Source organism: Ictidomys tridecemlineatus, chromosome 6 (genome assembly GCF_052094955.1).
Source record: "Ictidomys tridecemlineatus isolate mIctTri1 chromosome 6, mIctTri1.hap1, whole genome shotgun sequence".
Classification (NCBI taxonomy): domain Eukaryota; kingdom Metazoa; phylum Chordata; class Mammalia; order Rodentia; family Sciuridae; genus Ictidomys; species Ictidomys tridecemlineatus.
Genome location: NC_135482.1, coordinates 169,506,251 through 169,533,697, shown reverse-complemented (window position 1 = coordinate 169,533,697; position 27,447 = coordinate 169,506,251). Strand labels below are relative to the sequence as shown.

Genomic DNA, 27,447 nt, shown 5'->3' with positions numbered 1-27,447 from the left:
TTCATGCAGGGTAAGAGATAGGGATATAATTTCATTCTTCCACATATATTTATATATGCAGATATATCCAGTTTTTTGAGTACCATCTGTTAAAATGCCAGTCTTTTCTCCAACGTGTATTTTTGATACTTTTGTCAAGTATCAGATGGCTGTAAGTATATGCATTTCTCTCTGTGTCTTCTATTCCAGTGGTCTTAATTTATATTTTGATGTCAATGTCATGCTGGTTTGCTTTTACAGCTCTGTAGTATAGTTTGAGATCAGGTATCATGATATCACCTGCATCACTCTTCTTGCTCAGAATTACTTTGGTTATTCTGGGTCTCTTATTCTTCCAAATAAATTTAAGCACTATTTTTTTCTAGTTCTGCGAGGAATGTTATCAGTATTTTGATGGGGATTGCACTGAATCTGTACATTGCTTTTGATAGTATGTCCACTGTGACAATATTAATTCTGCCTATCCAAGAACATGGGAGATCTTCTCATCTTTTGAGGTCTTCTCTAATTTGTTTCTTCAGTGTTCTATAGTATTCACTGTAGAAATATTTCACCTCCTTGGTTAGATTAATTCCCAATATTTTATTTTTTATAGGTTATTGCAAAAGGGATGGTTTTCCTGATTTCTTTCTCAGCTAAATTGCTGTCATAATATAAGAATGCTATTGATTTGAATGTTGATCATGTATCCTGCTACTCGCTGAATTCATTTATCAGTTCTAGAAGTCTTCTGGTGGAATTCTTGGGGTTTTCTAGATATCCATGACATAAGCAAACAGAGACAGTTGGGATTTCTTCTTTTTTTATTTTATCTATATCCCTTTAATTTCCTTCTATTTCCTGATTGCTCTGGCTAGAATTTCAAGAATTATATTGAATAGAAGTGATGAAAGTGGACACCCTTGTCTTGATCCTGACTTTAAAGGGAAAGCTTTCAGTTTTTTCTTAGTTTAGTATGATACTCTCTTTGGGTTTGTCATGTACAACCTTTAAAATATTGAGATAAGTTCCTTCTATGCCAGTTTCTCCAGTGTTTTTTTTTTTTAACATGAATGGGTTCTGTATTTTATCAAAGGCCTTTTCTGCATCAATTGATGCAGATGATCATATGATTCTCATACGTATTTTTGGTACTTTTGTCAAGTATCAGATGGCTATAAGTATGTGTTTTTAATTCTATGTAAGTAGTAAATTACATTCATTGATTTATGTATGTTGAACCAATCTTGCATTCCTGGGATGAAGCCCACTTAATTATGGTGTATTATCTTCTTGGTGTGTTTTTTAATTTGGTGTGCTAATATTAAGGATTTTTGCATCTATGTCCTTCAGGGATACTGTTGTGTAATTTTCTTTCCTTCATGCATCTTTGTCTCATTTGAGTACAAAACAATAATACACAGAATCAATCAATATCACAAAGAATTGTTTTGCTTTGTTTTGTTTTGTTTTGTTTTTTGGTATATGACTGAAAAGCCCTTAGCCAAACTAACCAAAAGAGAAAAAAGACCCAAATAAAGATTAGAAAAGAAAATATCACCACAGACACTTCTGAAATCCCGAAGACCATTAGAAACTATTTTTAAAAATTATACTCCAATAAACTAGAAAATCTAGAAGACATAGACAAATTTCTAGACACATATTACCTGGCTAAATTGAACCAGGAAGATAGAGAAAACCTAAATAAATAGACTTATAATCAAACAATGAAATTAAAACAGCAATTAAAAACCTTCCAACAAAAAAAAGCCAAGGACCAGATGGATTCTCAGCTGAGTTCTACCAGACATTTAAAGAAGAACTTTTTTTTTTTCAATTCCATGAAATTGAAAGGGAGGAAACACTCCCAAATAAATTCTATGAAGCCAGTATAACTCAAAACCAAAATTGAACAAAGACACATCAAGGAAAGCTGATTTCTTTATCACTAGTTTTGTCTCCATAGCCAGACCAATGATCATAGAACTCAACATCAGAATATACAACTGGGAGCTTTCTTTTGGAAATACTGTGGTATATTTGTGACTTTAGGTAAATTTATTAGCTGGTTTTAGTCCAATAGACCCAGGTGCCAATTAGCTCTAAGCCTGCATAGATAAGGTTGTTTAATCATCCTACACTTTTTAGTTCTTTCTTACACTCTGGGAAGACTATGAATAGGTACCCCTGATGGGAACCTTTTTGCTTGTGACAAATTTTTCCAAAAAGTCCACATAGAGGAATAACTGTCCACTCTCCTGGTATTGCCCAACCCATATCTACCATCCAAAAATGATTTATGATGGCATTTGAACCTCTTGTGCTCTTAGTCCATGTTCTGTTGCTATAACACAACACCTAAGACTGAGTTATTTATAAAGAAAGTAAGTTTATTTAGCTCGTGGTTCTGAAAACCAGAAGTTCAAGATCAAGCAGCTGCATTTGACAAGGGCTTTGGGCTGCATCATAGTATTTTTGTGGAAAAGTTGAAGGGCAAATGAGAGCAATTGGAAGATTAAAAATACACAAGAGGCAGCCTTATTTTAACTATCATTCCTGTAAAAAAATAAATCCCTCTTAACTACCTTATCACCCCTTAAAGGCCCTACCTTCCAAGATCACAATGGCAATTAAATTTCAACATTAATTTCAGAGGGGACAAACCATATCCACGCATTCACCAACATTTTAACACAGGCACACAGTATCCAGGTACCAAATTTTAATTCCCAAACTAGTAACATAATTTTCAATAACTCCAATTATTATTTGTGTTCTTACAAATTAAATAAAATATCTTCTAGTCAAAGTATCTCAACTCTTATTGGTCATGATCTAGGTCACTAACTCTATTAAAAGAAGCATTTAAAAAAAATGAAAGGAGTGGATTTAAATCTCTACAAAGCAAAACTGCAAAATAGTTTAGAGTTCATATCTTCCTGAAATATAGGTGAATATAGTTTTCAACAAAAACTTATTTTCTCATAGATACTTGTTAATAATTATTGGCATTTAAAAAAATTGCATTGAGGGTATATAGGTTGGCTGAAATGAGGCAAATTCCAGTCTCCAAATAGCATTAGTGATAAATCCCTTGGAAATGATGATCCACCACTACGCATATTTCATTAGCATTCTTGTTAAAACATAAGCAGATGATGTTTCTCAGGTAGGCATTATTATTCTTTGAAAGTTAATTATGCATTGGCATCTTGAATGGCTTCCAGCTCCTTTCCTCCAAACATAAACTTACTGTAGAAAAACAAATCCATTAAAGTTGAACATATGTAAGAAGCTAAACTGAATTATTTTATAGAAAATGAAACCCTCATGAATATATTGCCTATGATGAAGAACTTTTCAAGGGATAATTAGTGAGTGGTAGAAGTAGTTCAAAATGCTATTCTATGGACCCTTGCTCCAAGGACTTCAGGTTAAGCTACAATAGCAATATCAATCAGTTATATAATTTGTTAAGTACATTTATAGATGTAAATAGAATCCAGCCCGTTTAAACATTACATCATTAGTAAAATGCATCTGAATTTTTAAAAGAAGTTCACTTACAAATAACCTACTATAATACAAATTATTTATTTTATTAAAGGTGACCTGAACGAGTTATGGTGCAAAACTGTTGGAGCTCATACTAAACGGAAGCATAAAAAACAGCAGTTAAAATGCAAAGTATGATTAAATAGAAAATTCGAAATGGAAAATAAATGTTTCACACATTTTTAAAAGGTGTTAATCAAGGTGGGTATAACATAAAAGGTCCCCAAAATGGAAAGGGAAAAAGGACATGAAGGAAGCCAAATATTTATCATAGGCTTAAATCAGAAATGACTATTTAATGGTAGGATTAGAGCTGAAGCAATACATAAAAGGCAAATTTGGAAAACAACCTGCTAGAAAAGGCAGCTTTGGGATGATAGGCATAGGGATTGAAGCACTGGGATCTACTGGAAGTTATTTAAAAAGTGACTTGATAAAGAGAATATTTAGGACTATTAATCAAGTGGCATTCTCTATATGACAGAGGATTTTTGGGGGGGCGTTGTGGGTGGTACTGGGGATTGAACTTGGGAGCACTTGACCACTGAGCAACATCCCCAGCCCTATTTTGTATTTTATTTAGACATAGGGTCTCACTGAGTTGCTTAGCACCTTGCTTTTGCTGAGACTGGCTTTGAACTCTTGATCCTCCTGCTTCAGCCTCCCTGGGATTACAGGCGTGGACCACTGCACTTGGCTCAGAAGGATGGTTTTTTGTTTTTGTTTTTCTAAGGTCAAATTAAGCAAATATGATCATTTTAATAAGATGTGTAAGTATGTTTATATTTATAAGAGATTTGCATCAAACCTAGCAAAATTATATTTTTTTAATAAAATGAAGATATGGGTTTTCATTATCTGGAAAATTCACCTGCATGGAATAGTTCATATTGTAACTATCAGATAAAGAATGTATTACTGTATTAAAATTATAAAGATCATTCTCCAGAAAGCTATATTTCAATCCCTGACTTCAAGTAACTTATTAAACAATTATAAATAAACAAACAATACATAGCCCTTTAATATTATAAAACTCTGCCTTATATATGATCTCATTTAATCCTTGTGGAAGTATAGAACATAGGGCCCTGCTTCAGAAACCATCCCAATCACTTTCCATCACTCCACCTGAGGTAACAGCAAAGAATCAGCTTCTCTCTACTCTTTTGGCCAAGCTTCAAAAAAGGTGAATTCAATAAAAAGCTCTTTCCCTCTCTTTTATCACTTTCTTCTCTATTATTTTTCTAATTTTTATATATGACAGCAGAATGCATTACAATTCATATTACACATACAGAGCACAATTTTTCATATTTCTGGTTGTATACGAAGTATATTCACACCATTTGTTTCTTAATACAGATACTTAGGGTAATGATGTTCATCTCATCAGAAGGATATTTTTTTATTGATATTCTCAGTTCTAACCCTTGAGGCTTACACTTTTTAATATGCTTTGTGACTAACCTGTATCTTGCTGCTGTATATCATGATTAGATTTCTTGTCTTGTAGCCTAATTTTATAATTTATTCATTTATTCTAAAAATATTTATCAAATGTCTTCTGTGCCAGGCATTGTGCTAGGAATATGATAACCCAGACTCCATCCTTATGAAGCTGAGAATCTATAGGGGCCTCCAAAATGTGATCTATCTTACATGTAAGTTTGAGGAGAATCTGTGTTCTGCTGCTATTGGGTGGAAAAGCCTATAATGTCACTTAGATCAAGTTGGTTGATGGTGCTTTTCAGATCAATCTCTAGTAATTTTCTGGCTGTTTGATCTATCAGTTACTGACAGAGACCATTGAAGTTGTCAACTTTAATAGCAGATTTGCCTATTTTTCCTCCAGTAATTCATGAAAAATTACTACTTAAATGTCCCTACCAGCTTATAGTCCCAGCAGTGTCTGTTCCAGGTGAGCAGATCTCAAGTTTGGATTCAACTGTTTATCTAGATTTCAGGGTGGAAGTCTGCCTGTCTGAAACCTCAGTTCTCTAATGGTCCCAAGCAAAGTCATCGGTTTCCTGTTTGTTCACCTTTAAAGTTTTCCTCGCTGTAATAATAGAGGACTTCTGTGGTTTACTATATGCTGGAGTTGAAAGTGAAAGTCACAAACTGTTTTGATCCTCTTTTCTAAATAAAATGAAAGAATACTTTCTCCAAGTCTATGACTAGGACTTCTGCACCTGAAACTCTATTAATTGGCTCCACTAGTGATACCACATGTGGAAAAGCTTATGCAATTAAGACCACTAATTGGTTAAGTCTGCGGCAGCCTACAACTTTCTCCAAGATCCATCCAGTTTCTGCATGATCAGACTGGCAAATAAAACAGTGAAGACAGGCACCTGTATCCTTGAATCTTTTTAAAGTTTTAATTGTGGCTAATCTCTGCTATTTTCCCTGGAATAATAAAGTGGTTTTGACTTCTATTTTGATCTCAGTGGGGGCAGGGGCAGTTTCAGAAGTTTTTACTTGGCCTTCACAACCATGATACTTTTTCTTCCATGATGAGGGGACCTAATATGATGGGTTAACTTCAACTTTCAAATATATCTATTCTGATTATGTACTTGAGGACTGAGAAAATGACCACTGCAAGGATAGGGAAGTCTGTGGGACAATGAGTCCACTGTGATTTGGACTTTAGCCAAAGATTTCAACTCTGGGAATCAATACCAACAGAGACCCTGTGTTCAAACATCCTGGAAATATCTAGTTATCTTTCTTCCTCCAGCGTTAGCTGTGTAAGTGGCCAGAGATCTCTTTGAGGGAAGACTGAGAATATTGTCACAATATATACTTGAATTGGTGTTTCAGGCCCAGCCCTTCTAGGATTTCAGGCCACCTCTTTGGCCAACAATTCCTAGTTCAAGAAGTTGGTTCAGGTCCAGGGAATATGAAAACAATTGTGTTTTCTATTGCACTATCCTCAACTTTCTGTTCCTCTTTTCTTTTAAAAAATTGTTATTATAGATATTGAACAACACCCTTATTAATTGGCCTAGCAGCCAGGAAAGGAAGTAGGAGGACAGTTGTTTGAAGGAGTATATGTGACTTACTAGAAAGAGACATTTACAGCATTTTCCAGTACAACAAGTGCTCTAGCCCTTAGGCAGGCCACTCTACATGCCCAGGGGGTGTAAGAATTGTAGAGCCAACATCCTCAGGGGCATCTATCCAGTTGTTCTGCAACAATTTGAGCACCCTTAGTTATCCCTATCAGGATTCTTCCCTTCACATAACAAAACCACCTAAGTTTAGCATCCAAATGCCTCTGGAACTGTGTAGCTAACACAATGACTCTAGTTTGCTATTCTAGTGTGTCTGCCTTTCCACTGCTGGAACAGAGGCCTCCTGAGAAGCTCCCACAGGCTCTATGGTTAGATATTACTTCTTATTAACAGTTGCTGATCTCTCATTACCCTTGTGTAGAAGTCAATGTGACTTAGGAGTAACTCCATTATTTTCCAAATGCCTGCCTTGTGGCTACTCCCATAGTATTCCCTTCTCCCAGGACATTTCCCAAGGTCATCATTAGGAAAGTCTTTTGCAAGTAACATATCCTGAGCCAGATCCATTGGTGTCACACCTACTAATCAGGACAGATCTTCTGAAGTCAGTCAGCCAGACATGAATCCCTATCTTACTCTCTGTTTTGTTTGATCCCACGCAGTACCCTTAAGTTTTATATATGCTCTTCTGAAAAATGTACACCAAAATAGGATTTAATGTACAAGGATCATAAAAGTTTCAGTGTGAAATGAAATAGGGAGGAAGGCAGAGAGAATCTGGGACAGTGGTCTCATTGTAGTCTAAGTCTAGAAGGTTCATTGGAAGCAGAAGTATTCTTGGCTGTCATGCAAAACAGTTTGGCCAAACTATCAGGGAACTTTAAGCCAAATCAGCCAACAGTGAAGTCCCTTGTATCCCAGAAAGAGGTCTGACTTAGTTATCTCCATTGCAGCCAATCATGAGACCAGAAAACAACTCTTGGAAAGTGTGGCCTTGATAGATTTCAAAGTTCAGCACCTATGGTCCTCAGCCATCTAATCCTCCTGTCCTAAGAAGTCTGTGAGGCCCACTCTCTGGGTCACACTAACTGTCTTAAGGGCATTTCAGTTTTAAACTGAAGAAGCCTCTAATTTCCTACTCTGTATGCGTTAATGCTACCTGAGCATTTCTAGGAGAAGAAGACTGAGAGTTTTATTATGCTGACTGCATGTTTTCATTTGATCCCATTATTCTTAGTACTGTGTTTCACTCTCACCCTTTTCTATGTCTGAGCCCTAAAGTCCAAAGTTATGGAAGTTCAATTTCTCCAGAAAATAGACTCCCAACTAAAGGAGAGTGTCTGGTTACAGGGAGTGGCAGAGGGGTTCCAGTGAACAATTGCTCACATTTCTTACACTCACCTTCTTCCATACCTGATATGCCAAGTTCCAAAGCATTAGGCAGATCTGGAGACCCACTGCCTTGTTGCCATTGATATCCCTTCTCTGCAGGTACTTTGCTGTTGCTTCCTCAACTTCTTGAAGTCAATTACCACTCCTCCAGCTACAGCTTTCCAAAATTTGTTTCTTTTATCTGTTTATATTTCCTTCTCTATTCTAATTTACTCCCTTCAATTATCAAGAACAATTTTTCTGCTAATAAATATCATATTCAAAAAACATTCCTCAATGCCTATATTTTATGATTTTTTTACTTATGATTTTTTTACTTAGAAAGAAAATATGGATTTGTGAGAAAGGAACATGTAAAAGTGAATATAACAAATTATCAGCTAGAGTCAAGTGAAAAAAAAAATGTCTAACAGCTCTCAGGCCCTACCCACCTATTGCTTCCTTTACTAGTTTCACAATCAAAATGTCTTGCTAAAATGGAAACCATTCCAATTAAGTACATTTTTTAAAAAGCACAATACTACTTTGATAATATTGAATAATTTATATTCAAACACTATAAATTCTAAAATAGATCACATTTGAAGTTAACAATATGCCTTGCTGGTTGATGTGAAGAATTCTATCACTTAAAAAAACAGTCATATACTAATGGTATAGACTTTTTATATAGCTGGTAGAAAATGAACTAAAATAGCAACTTCATATTAGATGTGAACCCCTTGCCTCATCCTAACATTTTTTTGGGGGGGGAGGTGGGACGGGGGTACCAAAGATTGAACTCAGGGCACTCAACCACTGAGCCACATCCCCAGCCCTATTTTTTTATATTTTATTTAGAGACAGGGTCTCACTGAGTTGTTTAGTGCCTTGCTTTTTGCTGAGGCTGGCTTTGAACTCAGTTTTGATATAACTTTGATAGCCTCCTGTATCAACCTCCACTGAGCCACTGGATTTTCTGGCGCATACCACCGCACTCTCCTGTCCTGACTTTCTTAAATTACCACTTTCAGCTTTAACACCTTGATTTCATATTCTTTCAGCCTCTAACATACCACATACTTTATCCCCCAGCTTGTTGTTGGGTCCCTTGAGAGTCAACATACAGAATTTTTCTTTCAACTGTTAGTCTCAGCACTGTGCCCACAAGCAGTTCTAGCTGGTGTGGCCCATGTTTCCTCAGACACACCTCATTCTCCTTCTCCTTGTGCCTGATTCCTATGAATTGACACACTATGCTTTTAAATTATATTGCAACTCAGAAAATTAGGATGATTCACTGTAGAAGTCTCATGGGAATAGAAGCAACATAAACATATATTATTTGGGGGAGAAAAGAACACATTTTGTATTTTTGCCAAAACTATACCAGTCATTGATACCCTAGCTCATTAGTTGCAAAATATTTGTGTTTATCCATCTGTAAAAACAAATAACAACAACATCTCCCCCCACACACACAGCATTAGTCCATAGTCTAGTTAGAAGCATTGTTCTAACATAAATTTCTTGGTTTTTATAATGTTTTACAGTTCTTTAAAGGGTCATCGTTGGATAAAGGGGTCAATATATGTACTATATGTATATACTATTTTTATAACTTCCCATAAATCTACAATTACTTCATAATAATAAGGTAAAACGCATATTTACTAGATAACAAAATATATTTGGTTAGCAACTGCAAGAGTTTACTGCATATAAACTTCTTTATAGTAGTAGTTGATGAAGATATTAATAAATAGAATCATTTTTGCTATTTCTTTAAATTACAACACAGGATTGCTTATGAATTTATTATAGCTTAATTTGATTAAAAGAACCTGACAAAATGTAAAAATAAAGCCAGAGAAATTCTTAAAAAAATAGTAAAATTGTACTATAATAACTTCTGGGTTCATTCTAGATTTTGACTTTGATTTTATTGATTATAAAATGAACAATATATTTATATAATCAATAGTCATAAACTAGAAAATTGCAGCCTGGAATAACAAAGTAAAGCTAAATTGATGGTTGTACAGAAAATTAGCCCCTCACCCCCAAAATATCACATAAAAAATTAATTCTTCCACTATATAGAAGAGTTGTTTCAGAGACTGATCATTTCTTAGCATTCCAAGCAGTTATCTACTTTACCTATGTTCTTTCTAAATTTGTTTTGGAAAGGTCATTTTGTAAAAGTCGATTGAAACACAAGGTAAAAATTAGAAATTTAGGGCACTGTTTACATATCTGAAGTAAAATTTATTTAGACTTTAATTTTTGTTGTTGGTATTGGTTTTTGTGATTATGGGGATTTAACCCAGGCCTTGTACATGATGGGCAAGTTACCTCTGAGCTACATCCACAGCCCAGGATTTAAACTTTTAAAAATACTCCATATTTCAAGCAGAAAGGAAGCTCTGCTGGTCGCCTATTTTTAAAGAAACCAATGTTAATTACTAAAGAATACACCAAAAAAAAGAAAAAGAAAGCTACGAGTTAAAAAAAATTACTCCATTGAAGGCTTACAAGAGCAAAGCACAAGAATACAATTTAGTTCATCACAGCTTCCACATAGTACCTTTCAAAAAAGACAATTCTGATGGTGAAAGAATGCAGCATTTCTCATGTTTAGATACAGTGCCCCCTTGTGGCTAACTTCTCAACATACAAAATCTTTTCAACTCTTCTCTAGTTTGAAGACATCCACCTGTCTCCAAACTAATCATTTGGAGCTTTGGGGAGAATGTAAACCTAAGTGAGGAGTGTGGCAGAATACCTCAGGAAGCAGTCTCATATTGGATCTGCAGATCTACCAGAGCCAGGTGGGCAGTGGGAATTCCATTTTCTTTTTAAATACCACACTTTTGAGAACCCAAGATCATTTCGCTAATCCTTTTCACTATATAATTGGCATATCACTTTAATATATTTTAACTAAAACATACTTATGGGTGTCAATGGTGCTTTAAGGTCATTTATTTTAATGCCTCATTATCGGGTTCTAAATGTATACTTAGACTTTTAGAATATTTCTTAGAAGGTTCTGAAGGTAGAAATGACAAAAATGAGAGTCCAGTGGGACCATGCCAGTTGGATGTGAAGTGAGTGCAGTGAGATAAAGGGTCCTAGGAAGGGCCAAATTGGGCTAGATGTCAATGAGGCAGCCCATATAAAAGAAAAATTTGAATCATGACAAAGGAAAGAAGCAAGTGTCAAGGAAGATAGTACAGGGAATCAGGATGAAGAAGCGATAGAATATGTCAATGAAGTTAGAACATAAAAAGGAGCAAAACTGGGCTGGGGTTGTGACTCATTAGTGGAGCATTCACCTACCACGTGTGAGGCACTAGGTTCGATCCTCAGCACCACATAAAAATAAAATATTGTGTCCACCTATAACTAAAAAATAAATATTAAAAAAGGAGCAAAACAGAGAATGATGAGGGGACTATCTTGTTCCTCTAAAGGGCCAAGTGTATGATAAAGAGAATGGTCTGATGGTTTAAAAGGATTTTCTAAGACTTAAAACCTTCTCTTACTTCAAACTTGTCCTTATAAGCAGGGTAAGGAGAGTGGGTCTTCTGGTCAGTTCTAGAGAAAACTAAAACATAGTTTGGAAGGAAAGCCAGACAAATAGCCAAAAATTAACATTTAAAAAATCATTTCATTAAAGAATTAACATAAAAGAGAACAATTTTCCTAGAGATCAATTTCAAATTTGCCAAAAATTTGCTTTTTAAGGAGAATCCTTCTTATATGTGAACTTATATCCTGAACATCTTTTTTTCAGAATATATTTTTCAATGATGATACTAAATGCTAAACTATTTCTATGAGTCTTTAGTTAAAAAAATTGAACATTTCTTAAAATGCTATTAAATATATATTCATAAGAACATATTTAAGAATTCAAATTTCAACAAGTTGGCTTCCCATGAATTGATTTTTCCACAAATTGATCAAGAGTTTTCCAGACACTGTTTGTGGGGAGATAAAATATTTTTCTAATTAATGCTTCTTCCCCCAGTGGCTCCCACAATCAGCTAGTCTTGTAACTCTAGAAGAATGATCCCCAGTACTATATCCATCTAATTGATATGGTGTATGCACTGATGAGACATTTCCCTGAAGGATCCAAACTGTCTGGGTGTAATGTAATACAAGGAGAGTGAATTGATGGGGAAAACAGTAACAGAGAAGAATAGGGGTCATTAGTTTTATGACTATGAATCAGTCAAAGAGCAAAACTTCTACTTTATGATAGAATTGACTACAGGCATATGAAAGTGCTTTTTGATAGAGTCTGTATAGGAACTCTTATCATAAGAGAGACTTTCACATCTTTTTCTGATGGATACAGATCCCCTAAATCTTTTTTTCTCAAATGTGCTTGGCAACAGAACTTATTGAAATGCCTGCTAAAATGTACAAATATCCAGGCCTTACTCCAGACCTACAGATGAGTTCCTCTATTGGAAGTCCTGGAATAATGTATATTTTAAATAAATGTACTGGGTGATCCTTACACAGTTCAAAAATTCAAGAAATCCACAGCAGGCAAGTAAGCACATAGTAATGCTGAATAACACAGGGAAGCAAGAAAGTAGATGGGCCAACAATCATCTTTCCTGTTTATGGTATAGCATCAAAAATACTGAGCTTCAGTGGGCCTATATAAGCTAACGTAAGAAAGATAAAATCACCATCGTGTGCTAATAGCGATAGTAAAGCACTGAAATATTAATTAAAATATTATCAGGGAACTATCTGTGGCTGACGACTGGGAGCCATAAAGTTCTGATGAAAGAGTTCAGCTAAGTCCTTAGCTTCATAATCTAATTAGAAATGAATGAAGAAGCCTGAAGTGCCAAGCAAGAACTCAAAAACATCAGATACAAAGAAACTCATTTAACCTCAACTTTTAGTTATTTAGAATTCTCAAGAAAGATTCTAATCTTGCTGTGAACTGCAATAGTTCTAGACATACTTGGAAATTCTTGGAACATTCTAACCTAATATTTCATTTCTCTAACAGATGCCAACAGGAGCTGGAAAATATACATCCAGGTAGCCCAAAGGAAGTAAATGTTCTGTGCTTTATATTAAAAGTGTTAAACTCCTGATGAAGCCCCTACTTTGTGGGTAGGTACTTAGAACCACAAAACTGTACTGAAGTTTTGAAAAGGTAGAAAATATTTATAACAGCACAGCTTAAGAAAAAAACAGATTGCACATCTTTGGGCTTTACCTTTATTATTATCCTTTCCAATGGGATTAAGGTTAATTTCACAACAGATTTGTTTTTGATGAAATTTTACTTCTCCTTTACCAAGGAAAGTTAGGAAGAGAACTAACAGTACTTACTACTTCAGGCACTATGCTATTTTCTTATTAACACTAATAATCTTCACAACAGCCTGCACAAGAAAGCTAATTAACTCCATTTTACAGATGAGGAAATTAAGCCTTGGAGAGGTAAAGTGATTTCCTCAGTGTCCTCTAGTCTGGATTTGAACGAGGGCAAGTCTGATTCCAAAAGCTATAATTCTAGATGAAGTAGGTTATCCTCACTTCATTTTCTTATCCCCTACTCTTCCTTTCCACAACATTTCTCCCCAAATCCTATCCTTTGACTAGTACTTATTTTCTTATAATTAGCCTGAACTAGTGCTTTATCCTATCCTGAGCCAGAAGTTTCTTGGAGAACATTTTTCTGGTGAATAGTCATAAAATTTTCTCCTTCCTTGGCTTCTATGATCCACTTTTCCAATTGTCCCCCTCATCCTTTCTCAATATTTTTCCTTCACTATTATCTTCACCAAATTGCCTTTTTAGCCAATATCTTAATTGTTAGTATTTCCCCAGGCTTCCACGCTCAATCCTGTTTTTCAGACTCTGTCCCCACCCCATCCCCAGCAGTCTCTTGTACTTTCATGACTTCAAGAGACACCTATGATTCCAAGATCTCTATTTTCAGAGACAACTTTCTGTAGTCTAAAACCACGACCAGTTTTAACTACTCTTACCTATATAAAATGCACAAACAAACCATAATCATCATCTCCTAACATCTCAACTACTTTTGATTCCTATAGTCCTGTTCATCACAATCCAGGAAGTTATGCATCCTTCAATCCTCTCCCAATCTCATCCTATTACCCATGTATTCATGAAATTATTTCTAAATATATCTTCAATCTGTTTCCTCTGCTACTCCCACATATTATACTGACCAAGCTAAAAACTCACCTTCCTTTACCCAGTCTGAAAAGAATCCTAACTGGCTTCTCTGCCTCAATTCTCACCCTGGGAATCATTTCTCCATAGGAGGGTGAGCAGAGATTTTAAAATACATAAATACTCCAGCAGCTTCCCATAATATATAAAAAGGTTCACATTCCCTAACATAAATATGAAACCCTTTATTATCTAGTCCCTGAATGTATTTCCAGCCATATTTTCCATCACCCCTCTTATTCATGCCAGATATCTTGGGTGTCTTTAGAGACACCCACGTTGATCCATAGAGACTTTATCACTATCTCAAATATTTTAAAGGTATAGATCCCATGATTTTTAAAAATCCACTTTTAAGTATACATGTGCTTAAATCAGTGATTCTCAAACTTTGATGATTATCAGAATGACCTGGAGAGTTAATAAAGAACACAGAGGTGACAAGTTGGTTGAACGATGGGACCAGGCCTTTGTGTTTTTATGAAAGGCCCCCAATCTACGAATTATCAAAGTTTGCAGACTGCTTCCTAAAACAGGAGCCAACAACCTATAGCCTAAATTCAAAAGCCAGTAACTGCTTTTTTTTTTTCTAAGCCAACATGTTAGAACACAGCTCACATATCTATTAGGTATTGTCTCTGACTGCTTTTGTACTAAAACAGCAGTGTTGAGTAATTGCAACAGAGATCAGGAATCTTATGCTTGCAAAGCTGAAAATCTAGCCTATGTATATATTTATGTATCTGATCTATACCTCTTTGCAAGTCCAAAGTTCTTGGTTTATAATAAACTGTAAAGTGTTTTTCAAAAAATAAAACCATCAGTGCCATCTATTGCAGAAGTCCGACATCTTAAAATGTTGCTCAACAAGTTGCAGAGAAATATATCTGGAAGCAACATATAATTACAAAGAAACTACTTGTATCCTTACCATTTTACATTATTAGTATTATTTCTGGCAAGAGGTATTATTGCAATAATGCACTTTTCATACTTGAAATGATATAAAGTTATTACTTTAAACAAAATGCAAGTTAGAGGGGATTTGTTTATAAATTTAAACTCACCAGTCAAAAGACATAGGCTGGTAGATTGGATTAAAAAAAAAAAGACTCAACAATATGCTGCCCTCAAGAGACTCATCTCATAGGAAAAGACACCCACAGACTGAAGGTGAAAGGTTGGGATAAAATGTACCATTCACATGGCCTACCTAACAAGCAGGGGTTTCCATCCTCATATCAAATAAAGAAGACTTCAAGCCAAAGTTAATCAAAAGGGATAAAGATGGACATTTCAGACTACTTAAGGGAACTATACATCAACATATAAATATATATGCCCCCCAAAATGGAGCGTCTATGTTTATCAATCAAACTCTTCTCAAGTTCAAGAGTCAAGTAGACCACAACACAATAATTTTGGGTGACTTTAACACACCTGTTTCACCACTAGATAGATCTTCCAAACAAAAGCTAAACAAACTATAGAACTCAAAAATACAATCAATAACTTAGTTTTAACTGACATACATAGAGTATATTATCCATCAATGAGCGAATACACTTTCTTCTCAATAGCACATGGATCCTTTTCTAAAATAGACCATATGTTATTCCACAAAGCAAATGTTAGTAAATACAGAAAAGTAGAAATACTACCTTGTATTCTATCAGACCACAATGGAATGAAACTAGATATCAATGATGAAATAAAAACTAAAAGCTACTCCAACGCCTGGAGACTAAATAATATGCAATTGAATGAACAATGGGTAGCAAAAAATACTAAGGAGGAGATTAAAAAATTCTTAGAAGTAAATGAGAACACTGATACAACATATCAAAATCTCTGGGACACTATTAAGACAGTGTTAAGAGGAAAGTTCGCTGCATGGAGTTCATTCCTAAACAGAAGGAAAAGTCAACAAATATATGACCTAATATTACATCTCAAAGCCCTAGAAAGAGAAGAACAAATCAACCCCCAAAGCAGTAGGAGATAGGAAATAATTAAAATTAGAGCTGAAATCAATAAAATTGATACAAAAGAAACAATTGAAAAAATTGAAAAAACCTAAAGTTGGTTCTTTGAAGAAATATATAAAATTGATAAACCATTAGCCATGCTAATGAAGAGAAGGAGAGAAAACTCAAATTACTAAAATCCATGATGAAAAAGGAAACATTATGATGGATACTGCAGAAATACAGAAAATAAATAGAAATTATTTTGAAAATTTGTACTCCAATAAAATAGAAAAAAATCAAAGACATCGACAAATTTCTAGAGGCATATGATATGCCTAAACTAAAACAGAATGATATACACAAGTTAAACAGATCAATTTCAAGCAAGGAAATAAAGGACACCATCAGAAGTCTACCAACCAAGAAAAGCCCAGGACTGAATGGATACATAACTGAGTTCTACAAGACCTATGAAGAAGAATTAATATCAATACTCTACAGACTATTTCATGAAATAGAATAAGATGGAACACTTCCAAACAGATTCTATGATGCCAATATCACCCTGATTCCAAAACCAGACAAAGACACATCAAAGAAAGAAAACTTCAGACCAATATCTCTAATAAATATAGATGCAAAAATTCTCAATAAAATTCTGGCAAATCAAATACAAAAACATATCAAAAAGATAGTGCATCATGATCAAGTAGGGTTCATCCTAGGAATGCAAGGTTGGTTCAACATATGGAAATAAATAAATATAATTCATCACATCAATAGATTTAAAGATAAAAATCATATGATCATCTCAATAGATGCTGAGAAAGCATTTGATAAAATACAGCATTCCTTCAATGTTCAAAATGCTTGAAAAACTAGTATAACAGGAACATACCTCAACATTGTAAAGCCTACCTATGCTGAGCCTCAGACCATCTGCTAAATGGAGAAAAATTGAAAGTATTCCCTCTAAAAACGAACAAAACAGGGATGCTCTCTGTCACCACTTCTAATTAACATAGTTCTTGAAACTCTAGCCAGAAAAATCAGACAGATGAAAGAAATTAAAGGAATACAGATAGGAAAGAAGAACTCAAGTTATCACTATTTGCAGATGATATGATTCTATACCTAAAAGACCCAAAACATTCCTCCAAAAATCTCCTAGAACTAATAAATGAATTCAGCAAAGTAGCTGGATATAAAATCAACACCCATAAATCAAAGGCATTTCTGTACGTCAGTGACAAATCCACTGAAAGTGAAACTAGGAAAACCACCCCACTTACAATAGTCTTAAAAATAAAATACTTGGGAATAAATTTAACAAAAGAGGTGAAACACCTCTACCATGAAAACCACCACACGCTAAAGAAAGAAATTAAAGAAGATCTTAGAAGATGGAAAGAGCTACCTTGTTCTTGGATAGGCAGAATTAATACTTCACAATGAGCATACTACCAAAAGCACTATACAGATTCACTCCCAATCAAATTCCCAATGGCATTCCTTATAGAAATAGAAAAAGCAGTCATGAAATTCACCTAGAAAAATAAGAGACCCAGAATAGCCAAAGCAATCCTTAGCAAGAAGAATGAAGCTGGTGGCATTACTATTCCAGACCTAAAACTTTACTACAGAGCAAAAGTAACTAAAACAGCATGGTATTGGCACCAAAATCGACCTATAGACTAATGGTACAGAATAGAGGACATCGAGTCTAACCCATATAACTTCAGTTATCTTATTTTAGACAAAGGCACCAAAAATGTACATTGGAGAAAAGGTAGCCTCTTCAGCAAATGGTACTGGGGAAACTGGAAATCCACATGTAACAAAATGAAATTAAACCCCTATCTCCCACTATGCACAAAACTCAACCCAAAGTGGATCAAGGACCTAGGAATTAAACCAGAGACCCTGTGCCTAATAGAAAAAAAAATAGGCCCAAGTATCCATCATGTCAGATTAGCCCAATTTTCTTAATAAAACTCCTGTAGTACAAGAATAAAAACTAAGAATCAATAAATGGGATAGATTCAAACTAAAAAGCTTCTTCTCAGCAAAATAAGAAGTGAGGTGAATAGAGAGCCTACAGAATGGAAGCAATCTTTACCACAAGCACATCAGATAGAGCACTAATCTCCAGGATATATAAAATACCCAAAAACCTTAACAGCAAAAAAAACAAATAACCCAATCAATAAATGGGCCAAGAGAGTAAATAGACACTTCTCAAAAGATGACATACAATCAATCAACAAACATGAAAAAATTTTCAACATCTCTAGCAATTAGAGAAATGCAAATCAAAACTACTCTAAGATATCATCTCACTCCAGTCAGAATGGCAGCTATTATGAAGACAAACAACATTAAGTGTTGACAAGGATGTGGGGGAAAAGGCACGCTCATAAATTGCTGGTGGGACTGCAAATTGGTGCAGTCACCAATTTGGAAAGCAGTATGGAGATTCCTTGGAAAACTTGGAATGGAACCACCATTCAACACAGCTATCCCAACTCCTCGGTTTATACCCAAAGGACTTAAAAACAGCATACCACAGGGACACAGCCATATCAATGATTATAGCAGCACAATTCACAATAGCTAAATTATGGAACCAACCTAGATGCCCTCCAGTAGATGAGTGGATAAGAAAACTGTGGTATATATACACAATGGAACATTACTTAGAATTGAAAGAGAATAAAATCATGGCATTTGCAGGTAAATGGATGAAGTTGGAGAATATTTTGCTAAGTAAAGCAAGTCAATCCCCCAAAACCAAAGGCCTAATGTCTTTTTTGATATGAGGATGCAGATGCATAATGGCGATTGATGGGGGGAGCATGGGAGGAATGGAGGAACTTTAGAGAAGGAAAAGGGAAGAGAGGGGAAGGGAGAGGACAAGTGGGTAGAAATGATGGTGGAATGAGTTAAGACATAATTACCCTAAGCACATGTATATGACACAAATGGTGTGAAAATACTTTGTGTACAATCAGTGTCTTGAAAAATTGTGCTCTATATTTGTAATATAAAATGAATTGCATTCTGCCATCATGTATAGCAAATCAGATTTAAAAAAAGAAACATAAGTAGTAATTGATTTAGGTGCTCTAATATAGAATACAAAATTGTGTAGTAAGGCTAAAATTATATTTAAAATATAAAAAACAAAACTAAGTGCAATCCTGTTTAATTCTTGCTTTTATTTCTCCTAATTTATTATGTTATTCTTTTTAATAAATATATGCATATAAAAATTACCAAACAAATATAAATAGTAGGCACTGTTGCCTTTATGATTTCATTTTTGTCTTTAACTTTCAAATAATATCAATAAACACATAAAACTTTAAAATGAAATACCAAAAACTTTAAATAAATGCAAAAACTTTAAAATAAAATGACCTTGTATGGTAGATAAAACTAACTGCATACCCTGTATCTATTTTCTTCCTACTTACACAAAACACTGTATTTCTAGCCCCTCACACATGAGTGGAAAATGAGGAGGAGCCTGAATTCCTGAGGGCTTTATAGAGTCATTGCACCAATAAATGCAAACCTCTAATCCTTTTTATTACATGAGGGAGGAAAATAGAAAAAAAGTGCTTGCTTAGAGCTTTCTCTCATATACAGCCAAATGCAATCCTTAACTGATACATAGTGCTAAAATTAAATGTGAATAACTATACCACTGAAAGATATTTTCAAGATAATATATTCTATAATACCTTCAGAGGAGAAAAGTGATTCAAAAAACAATAAAATAAAACTAGATGAAACCTCTAAACTAACTGAGAGTAATTTTTCAAAATATTAAAATCAAGCCCATTTAATTGATCTAGTTTGAAAATAACATTTATTTTTGTCAAATAGTATTTTTAAATATTACATGTGTGCCCGTCAAAATTGAGTATCCAGGCTAGGAATAAAGTTCAGTTGGTAGAGTGCTTGCCTTGAATGCATAAGACCCTGGGTTCAATCTCCAAAATCACACACACACACACAAAAAAACCCTAGTATCCATTCCTTTTGTCATCCATAAACAAGCCTACAGTTTGAAGTTACTTAAAATTAGTATTCAAGAAAATTTACATTAATTTTATAAGTATGTCTGTATATGTTAGTCCTAAAGATGGAATGATCCATGAGAATAAAGATTAAATTTACAAATAATGTAAATCCATACTGTCCCACAAAAACAAATAGTGTATGTCTTCTTTTCTATCAACTTAAAAGGAATTTAAAATGTTTATAAATAAACATCATGTCTGAATTTTACAAATATTGGTCTTTATATTGAATATTACGATTTAATATATTTTTTGTTCTTATATAATAAGAGATCTCTTACTGGATATAGGATTCTTGGAAACCAGTGCTTTTTGCTGAGTAGTTGAATAGATACTTCCATCATCAATTGTAGGCCATATTCCTAATACCTCCTGCTCAGAAAAGCCTTCCTGGACTTAATTGTTTAAGAAAAACTAAATTCTTGTGTAGGGCATCTGCCCAGAGGATAGAAGGACCAGTTCCATTTATATTGAATTTAAGTTCTCTTTCTGCTTGGCTTATGCTGTTCTTTATATCCTCGTCCTTTTCTGAAGAGAAATACTACTTATCTGCTTCTAGGTCTACAGAGAAGCACACTTTATTCAAGAATAACACCAAGAAAAATTAGTTTATCAATATAAATATGTTACAGAATCTCATTCTCAGGTAGCAGGAATAAATATACTATAAAATACTTTACCATGTTATACAAATATTAGGCTATTGATACTTATTTCTTGAGGACTATGGCTGCCTTATCAAAATCAGGTAGCCAGAATATTTTATATTCTGTAGGGAGTATTTTATACTTTATATTCTATAGGTATTATTGAAATTCTACCTGCAATTAAGAAAGGGCACTATAGTGAAAATGGTCTAGCAGCAATTTCTGAATGCCACAAGAGGGGGATATAACTCCACTATAATGCAGAAGGAGACAAAAACAAAAAAGCTACTTTTTCCATTAAAAACAAAAAACAGAAAAAGAAAATGTTATTTTCTTGAACTTCCAAGACACAGAAATATGAGCATTTCTGAGTTGAAAGTAACAGGAACAAATAGCCTTATTTCTCCACAATTCATTATTATTGAAAATGCAGAATTTCCCTGTAACTTTCATAATGAATTACAGTTATTCAAAGAAAAGCAACCATAAATGCTCTCATTCTCATTCTCTGTATATCAACTTAGTACTCTACCTATAGCTCTTTAAAAAACTTTTTTTTTTGTTATTTCTGATAAGCACTACAGCAAGGTGTAGTAAATGCATAAAGACTTTTTATAGAGGGAGAGAATTTGGCTCCACTTACAGACTGTGTGAGCCTGATCAAATTCTTTCATCTGTTTAAGCTTATCATCACATGCATCAAAGGAAATAAGGTTAAACTTCACCTCATGGGGTTGTTGCAAGACTGAAAAAAGGAAATGAAATTAATTTGCATACTTTATATGTTCAATTAAAGCTGCTGCTGATGATGATAATGATATGTTAAATCCTACAAATTTCATAGAGTATTGCATTTGCATTTTCAATAGATGTACCCTTGGCTTTTCACAGTATTTTTTTCTGAGTATTTCTGAAATAATAATTCAGAGTTTTGAGGAAAAGGCTATTTCTAAGCAGGCTCTGAATCCAACAAGGTCATGCTTCAGGATTCTGTACATTTTAAAGTATAGATTTGAATGACTAAAAAACAATGAATCTGTTTTGTAAAACACTTTACAAAACAGATAAACTTAAGTAATTTATTATGAATTAAAATTAACTCCCAAAGAGGCAACCAGAAAAGAAAGCAGATTAGTCAGCCCATTGAGGTTTCATGATCCTCATAAGGTAACTTTATGGGTTCTCTGATGGATTTGATATCTCTCTTTAATATATTTGCATATGTAATGTGTATATGTATATGTATGTACACAAATACATCGATGTGTATATGTGAGTACATGTGTTTGTATGTTACAAGGAACTAGAATGGACATGTTTTAGAAATGTAGAAGATATATTCTTTGTGTTAAATATTAGGCTTCTTCTGATTAGAAGGAATAGACATGCTCAGGTTCCCTGCTAGCCTGACTACTGAGATTCTTTTTCTTCTATTTTGCTTATCTGTACTTACACCAGAATCTATGCTCTGCTTTCCAACAGGGAGAGTAAACTGATGGCCTGTGACTAGATTCTTTGGATGCAAGGAACAGTTCTCCTGAACAAAATATTTTATTTGGATCCTGTTGACAATCTTTAAAATTTTGTTTAGAATCTGTCTGGGGGAAAATATACATACTTTCCTACAGTTATTCTTTTTAACCATCTTTTACTCACCACAGGCATTCGTTCATAGACACGAATAGAAGATAGACTGTCTACAATAAAGCAAATATAAACAATTGATATTTTATCAGTTTTAACTCAACTTATAATACATATATATAATTGCTTTTGTACCTGAGGGATTCCCACGGAATTTTTCCATTTTCTCTTTAAGAGATGCAATTTGCTTTTCTAGTTGATCATTCATTTCTAGTTGTGTCTCATAACGGGTTTTCCATTCACTGCCTGAGGTGGGGGGAGATCAAGATTAGCCCACCAACTCTTATTTATTCATTCAAATAACATGAAACAGTTCAATCTTTACCTGTTAAGATCTTATCTTTTTTAGTAATACAGATAAGTCCCATTAAAAAAACAATGCCAAATAATACTTTTTCAACTATTAAAAAGAACAGTTTGGGGTTGAAAAATGGCACTATGTTTGGTCCATCTGGTGCTGCTATAACACTGTGACTGGGTCATTTACAAAGAACAGAAATTATTTATCACAGTTGTGGAAGCAAGGAAGTCCAGGATCAAGGCACTGGTAAGGTTTCTTGTTCTGTGTCTTCATGTGACAGACAAGCAAGCTAACAAAATGTAGTGTGTGAAGCCTCTTTGGTCAGGGCCTTAATCCCACTAAAAAAAAAAAAAGAGGAGCCCTCATGGCCACATCCCCTCTTAAAGGCCCAGCTTCTCTGTATTATCACATTGGGTTTGGAGAGACATGTTCAAACCACAGCACACCACATGTGTTTTAATAATTCAGTCATTTTTTTCCTAATCACTACAGTTATAATGATGGCAACAATGAAGTTATCTTAATCTGAAAAGACTGAAAAATGAAATATTTTTATCATGGAAAAGAAAAAGACTAATATGGTACTCTACAAGGAACTAACGATGCAAAAATAAAATAGACATTGTCCTTGCTATCATTCAGCAATAAAAATAGGAAGATAAAAAAAAACACACTTAACTAGAACATTTGAGAAATTTTTCAATTAAGTGGATGCTATGGAATACACAGGACATCTGATTTGAAAGAGAAATAAAGATGGGGAGACAGATACTCATCTATGCTTTTTGTTCTTTTTTATATTAACTTTATAATCCATTTGGAAGTTTTTAGCATTAAGTATATAGAATGAGGATCTAAATGAGCATTTCTTTCTCAATATTACACCAATTTTTCAAACAGAATTTATTGAATAATTCATCACTTTTCATTTAGTTTCCTTAAATTCCAATAAAACATCACTGGTAATAGGCTCCTTGGCTCCAGTTTTCTACCCAGAAGCCCTTTCCCAAATGCAGCAGGCAGTCTGACATTTTTATTTTGTTTCGTTTTTGATGGTAGGGAGAGAGAAAACAGTACTTAGAAAGTGATGCTAAAGGATTGTTATGGACTAAGTATTTATGTGCCTGCCCCCAAAATTCATATTAAAGCTCTGTCCTCCAATTTGACTGTATGTATTTGGAGAGAGAGTCTGTGAGGAGGTGATAAAGCTTAAATGAGGTCACAACACTGAGGCTCTAATTCTGTAAGATTAGTGTTATTAGATGAGAAACCAGAGAGTTAACTGACTCTGTTTGATTCTGCCATGTGAGTACATAGTAAGAAGATAGGTGTCTCCAAATCAGAAAGGAGTTCTCACCATCAACTGAACTGGGCAGCACCTTGATCTACTAATTCCCAGCCACAAGAACTATGAGAAAATTAATTTCTATCATTTAAGCCACTTAAGGTATTTTGTTATAGAGCCTGAATAGAATAATGCATTGATTATTTGGGGTCTGATTTCAGAGTATTGTACAGATTTTGTCTGTAATAATCTATTCCCCCAATTCATAAATGAAAATGGTTTTGTACTTTTTTTAAAGTAACTAAAAGACTAATTCGAAAGATTCAATTTTCAAAATTAACAATAACCTGGTCCTAAATTTTATGGTATTGCATTATGGTTTTAACAAACTAGACTCTTTTCCTGTTACAGGATGGATTGTGTTCTAACCACTCTTTCACATCCAACATACCCTGCTCCATCACCTGCACACCAAATTCATATATTGAAGTCATAAACCCAAGTACCTCAGAAAGTGTATTTAGAAACAGGATTTTTTAAGAGGCAATTAAGGCAAAATGAGGTCATACATGAGCCCTAATTCAATACAACAGATGTTTTTATAAAAGGAGATTAGGTTACAGACACAAAGGGAAGACTATGTGTGAACACATACAGAGTAGGTGGCCATCTACCAGCCAAGGAGAGAGTGCTTGAAGGGAACCAACCCTGCCAATATCTTGATTTGACTTCCAGCCACAAGAAGTGTCAGAAAATAAATGTCTGTGGTTTAACCTACTCATTTTTGGTCTATGAGACTCTGAAAAGACTAATTTTACTGTTCTGTTGATTCATTTTAAGTGTTAATGAATTTATTTTCTAAGTATCTCTTTCCACAGTTATTTCTGCCTATTTATTCATCCAGTTAGTTTTAAAGTTAAATTTTTCAAGTTGCGGGGTTGGGGGGTGGGGGGGACCTAGGTATTTTAATAAGATATACATGATACCAGTAAGTTAATTTGGTGAGAATGAACACATTTATAATATTTAGTCCTCCCACAGAGGAAAAAATTTCCCTCCTTATTAACATAATAATGAAGGGGCTGAGATTGTAGTTCAGCGGTGGAGCGCTTGCCTAGCCCATGTGAGGCAGTGGGTTCGATCCTCAGCACCAAATAATGGTAAGTAAATAGAATAAAGGTTATAACTAAAACATATTTTTTAAAAATAATGAAGAGGAGGGCTGGGGATGTGGCTCAAGCGGTATCACGCTCGCCTGGCATGCGTGGGGCCCAGGTTCGATTCTCAGCACCACATACAAACAAAGATGTTGTGTCCGCCGATAAATAAAAAATAAATATTAAAATTCTCTCTCTCTCTTTCTCTCTCTGCCTCTCACTCTCTCTTTAAAAAAAAATAATGAAGAGGATAAACTCAATATATTAGTCTTCAAACAACCCTACAAGTTATATATATTTTTCACCAATTATATGTGAGGAAATTGAGACAAAGAGGGTTTTAAGTAATTTATTCAAAGTTATGCATTTAAGTCCCACAGCTGTAATATTAAAGCCAGGGGCCACCTGATTCTAAAGTCAATGTTCTTTTTACAGGCTAACTCCTAGCATTTTCCCCCACTCCACTAGAGATTCTGAGATGCTCAGGGTTTGAGCACATAAATGGGTGGTACATTTTTATTAATTTAGTTTTCTTTCCAATAGAAATATGTCTAATGAAAAATAAATTGAGCTCATCAACTAAAACAAAGTTCACAAAGACTTCTTGTTTCTTATTTTTGCAGTGCTGGGGATCAAACCCAAGGCCTCACACTTGCTAGGCATGTGCTCACCACTGAGCAGCATCCCCAGTCCATCTTTTTTGCTTTTTTTGTGTCTCCCACTAACAAAGCTTAGAATTTCAACAAGGCATGGGCTAAGGGGAAAACTTTTTCAATTTCTTTTTTCCCTTACAGTTTCTGTTTGGTATGAAATCTCTTGGGTAGAATAAGGTGAGAATTCTGATTTAACAATTATTCCTCTATAGTCATAGTCTTTTGTTGTCTCTTCATACAGGTTCTGCATAATTCTTGCCAAAGAAATGATCAGATATTTTGTGGACTATGTTGAAATTGTGACTGAGGTAATTTCAACACTATATTCTTAGCTTGTTATTGCTGAAACGTTTTTTTTAAAAATAAACATTTATTCTATTATTATATCCAACAATTTTGGGGGGGTGTATAAGAGATTAAACCCAGGGGCCACATCCCCAGCCCTTTTTTATATTTTATTTAGTCAGGGTTCTCACCGAGTTGCTAAGTGCCTCACTAAGTTGCTGAGAGTGGCTTTGAACTCCGTGATCTTCCTTCCTCAGCCTCTCAAGCCACTGGAATTACTGGCACATGCCACTGCATCAGGTTTTATCTAATCATTTTCTAAATATTTACTAGTTTTTAATTGATCCTCTGGAAAATTCTGGATATTAAATTATGAAAATGGAAATCATAAAAGTCTATCTCTTCCTAATAGCTATCATTCATTTCTTTTTCACATTTTATTGTTTGACTAGAACTTTGAAATCACTAATACATTTGAATGATGGCAATAGGCATCTTCCTCCCACCCCAAGGAATGGAAATCCCTCTAATTTTTCATCATTAAGTATTATACCAGAAAAAAGTATTCTTTTCTTTGTTTTGAAATATGAAAGACAAATTGAGTTTTACAAAAAAATTTAGCATTTACTAAGTTTGAAAAAATGTTTGCTCTTTTAATATATTATGAAATGGCCAAAGGTGCTTGGGGTTAGAAATCAGACTTGAGGTCCAAAGTGGAGATATGGATGTGTGTTGTCAATATATGATGGTATTTAACCCTAGAAGACCAGAAATAGCCTAAGCATATATTGAAGAAATGTCAGAAGACGGAGACTGAGCCCTGAGGCATTCTTGAGTTTTTAGAAATGAAGAAATGACAAGTGACTAATAAGTAGGACAACCAAGAGAGTATGGTGTCCCAGAGGCCAAGTGAACAAAGGGCTTCAAGGACAAGTTGAGATCAGCTGATGAGATCATATAAGATGACTCAGCTGACATGGGAGTTAGCAAACTAGAAATCATTGGTGACCTGGACAAGAATAGTTACACAGTTGAGCAGGCAAAACTTCTGATCGGAATGAGTTAAAAAAAAAAAAAATTAGACAAGCATGGATGTACTAGGCAAACCTGGCCTATTTCTATTCCCAGTTGTAAACCAAGGCTCAATTTTCTAGATGAAAAATTCTAAAAATTAAAAAATCAAGGTGCAAATTTAAGCCTAAGAGGTAGAAAGAAGTGGAGGCTAAGTGGAATTTGACACTAG

At 34.5% G+C, this 27,447-nt stretch overlaps 1 protein-coding gene across 10 annotated transcripts in view; it reads right to left on the bottom strand.

Moving 5' to 3' along the window:
• Positions 1-27,447, bottom strand: part of Ccdc169 (coiled-coil domain containing 169) — a 48,741-nt gene that overhangs the window by 17,613 nt on the left and 3,681 nt on the right. For 9 of the 10 annotated variants that reach the window (XR_013423437.1, XM_005317102.5, XM_078016114.1 and 6 more), the window contains 2 exons: positions 22,659-22,769; positions 22,536-22,576 (listed from right to left, as the gene is read on the bottom strand). The exons of the other annotated variant lie outside the window; for it this stretch is intronic. Coding sequence is in view for 8 of the 9 variants with exons in the window: in XM_005317102.5 (XP_005317159.1) it covers positions 22,536-22,576; positions 22,659-22,769 (152 nt within the window). In the remaining variant the exon portion in view is untranslated. The remainder of the gene's footprint in view (positions 1-22,535; positions 22,577-22,658; positions 22,770-27,447) is intronic. 10 annotated transcript variants of the gene reach the window in all.